At 46.6% G+C, this 2,299-nt stretch overlaps 1 protein-coding gene across 1 annotated transcript; it reads right to left on the bottom strand.

Annotated features, from left to right (window-relative positions):
* Positions 1-1,044: 1,044 nt before the first annotated feature.
* LOC147817152 (uncharacterized) lies at positions 1,045-2,178 on the bottom strand. The gene is made up of 3 exons (XM_087171557.1): positions 2,163-2,178; positions 1,759-1,998; positions 1,045-1,651 (listed from the first exon to the last, which is right to left on the bottom strand). The coding sequence occupies exons 1-3, from the start codon at positions 2,176-2,178 to the stop codon at positions 1,335-1,337; spliced, it is 573 nt and encodes a 190-aa protein (XP_087027683.1). The 3' UTR covers positions 1,045-1,334.
* Between the last annotated feature and the right edge of the window lie 121 nt (positions 2,179-2,299).

The raw sequence follows: 2,299 nt of genomic DNA, 5'->3' as shown, positions 1-2,299 counted from the left end.
GATGAAGACTCACAGTGAACGAGTGAAAAGCAGAAGTGTGTTCTGACTCTCTCACTGCTGTGGTGGAGCTGTGAAACATGGTCACATGATTCAAAATGGAGGACAGATGATCTGGAACCAGCGTCAGCCCTGGTTCAACTGGTACCAGCTGTTTATCTCTCTGAAAGACGTTTCCTTCCTGTTTTTATTTTCTCACATTAAACATGAACTGACCTGGAACCAGCGTCAGCCCTGGTTCAACTGGTGCCAGCTGGTTCAACTGGTTCAACTGGTGATCAGCTGGTTTTGCTGGTTCAACCGGTGATCAGCTGGTTTCGCTGGTTCAACTGGTACCAGCTGGTTTCGCTGGTTCAACTGGTGATCAGCTAAGATGAAAGTGATAAGAGATTTTAAACACCAATTCAGCAGCAGACGGCTGTTTTCTGTAAAGATAAAGGGAGTTCATCAAATAATTAGCCAGTAAATTAATTAGCCTTGGCCTTTGAGCGAGATGCTAAGCTGCGCTAACGATGCTAATGACAGCGTGTGTTATTAAACTGGCTCCACCCACTTGAACCATGTTAAAGAGAATATGAATCACAGCAGAGGATTTTACAGAGTTTCAAACTCGTCTGGAGGAACTTTAAATCAGCTGTGGTCGAACCTTCAGAAAACACACCTTGGTCCAGGTGATCACAGTCAGTCTGAACCTTCTGTTCTAAAGTACAGGACGGAGCTGTGTCTCACTTGTCCAACAGTAATCCTCTTACTGCACCACCATAGATCACTGCTTTCTCTCTGGGCCTCACCAGTTATAAAGTCTGACTATCTGACAGAGTGTCTCATATAATAACACTTCACCTACATGTTCTAATGTGGAACATGGAGAACCTCAGGGCTCGGTTCTCGACCCTCTGCTTTCTCTTTATATTTCACCTTTTGTCCATATTGGTTCGTGGTGTTTGATCTGGTTTTAAAGACTTTTCCAGCAGCTTTAAAGCCGACAGCTGCTGCTCAGGCCCAAGGCTTCAGTCAGTGAAGGACTCAATACAAAGTGGGACAGTGTAAAATGATGAGCAGATTCTTTATTGAGACATGAGAGCAGAAGGACACAGAGGGGACACTGATATCAGTCAGCTGTCCTCAGAGGGACTGAACCATGACGAGGACAAGAAGAAAAGAGGCTGCAGCTCTGATGGAGTCCAACACACAGTGTGAAGCAGTGACAACAAGGAGTTTAGAGGACGTGACAGTGAAAGCTCGAACAGATGTGATCATCAGAGAGACGGAGGTTCAGAGACCTGATCCACTTCATCATCACTCTCACCCGTTATTACACAACTACACTCTGCTGCTCAGAACTCATGCTCAGTGGTGACATCAGCAGTGATGTCATCATAGTCCTCATCCAACCCCTGACCTCCTCCAACAGGCTGGGTCATCTCCATGGAGACGGCCGCTTTGTTTCCTGTCTTCCTGCTGCAGCAGATGGAGAGAATCAGACCAGTACAGATGCAGTAAGGACAGAAGACCAGCAGGTGGCACAAGAGTCTGACCACTAAGGAAGGAGGAGAAGGAGATGAACGAGGAGATGAAGGAGGAGGACAAGAAGGAGGAAGAGGAGGAGATGAAGGAAGAGATGAAGGAAGAGGAGATGAAGGAGGAGGAGGATCTGTGGAGAAGGAGTAAAACCAGGTTCAGGTCAGTGATCAGTTTATCTGCAGGTTAGTTCATATCTTTAAACTGTCTATAAACAGGAAGTGATGTCAGCGTCCTGACCTCTGACCCTCAGCCGGCTCCGAGGAGACGCTCCAAACGCATCAGTAGAACACAAGTAGAAACCTTCATGAGACTGTTGGACTCCACTGATCTTATATTCTCCATCAGGGTCAGATCTAAGGCGGACATCACCCCTGAAGAAATGAGCCTCTTGTCTGTTCTTATCTCTGGCTCTACAGCGCAGAGTGACATCACTTCCTGTCATCACAGGAAGTGCAGGAATCTCCAGGATCACACGACCTGAACAACAGAGACCAGAGTCATATACAGACAGAGTTACACCAACAGACAGAGTCATGTACAGACAGAGTCATATACAGACAGAGTTACACCAACAGACAGAGTCACACCAACAGACAGAGTCACACCAACAGACAGAGTTACACCAACAGACAGAGTCACACCAACAGACAGAGTCATATACAGACAGAGTTACACCAACAGACAGAGTCACACCAACAGACAGAGTCACACCAATCACCTGTTGTCACACTAGACAGAGTCATATACAGACAGAGTCACACCAACAGACAGAGTCACA

The sequence above is a fragment of the Seriola lalandi genome, unplaced genomic scaffold, assembly GCF_002814215.2.
Source record: "Seriola lalandi dorsalis isolate HSWRI2012SDOR001 ecotype SW California unplaced genomic scaffold, Sedor1 jcf7180002055009, whole genome shotgun sequence".
In the NCBI taxonomy this organism is placed as follows: domain Eukaryota; kingdom Metazoa; phylum Chordata; class Actinopteri; order Carangiformes; family Carangidae; genus Seriola; species Seriola lalandi.
The sequence above is the reverse complement of the archived record's forward strand: the minus strand, read 5'-3'. Positions and strand labels throughout refer to the sequence as shown.

What these genes read in the sequence shown, in the direction of transcription:
- LOC147817152 (XM_087171557.1), bottom strand. An exon ending in GAGCCGGCTGAGGGTCAGAG is followed by an intron (nt 1,652 to 1,758) that starts GTCAGGACGCTG and finishes CCTTCTCCACAG; the next exon opens with ATCCTCCTCCTCCTTCATCT.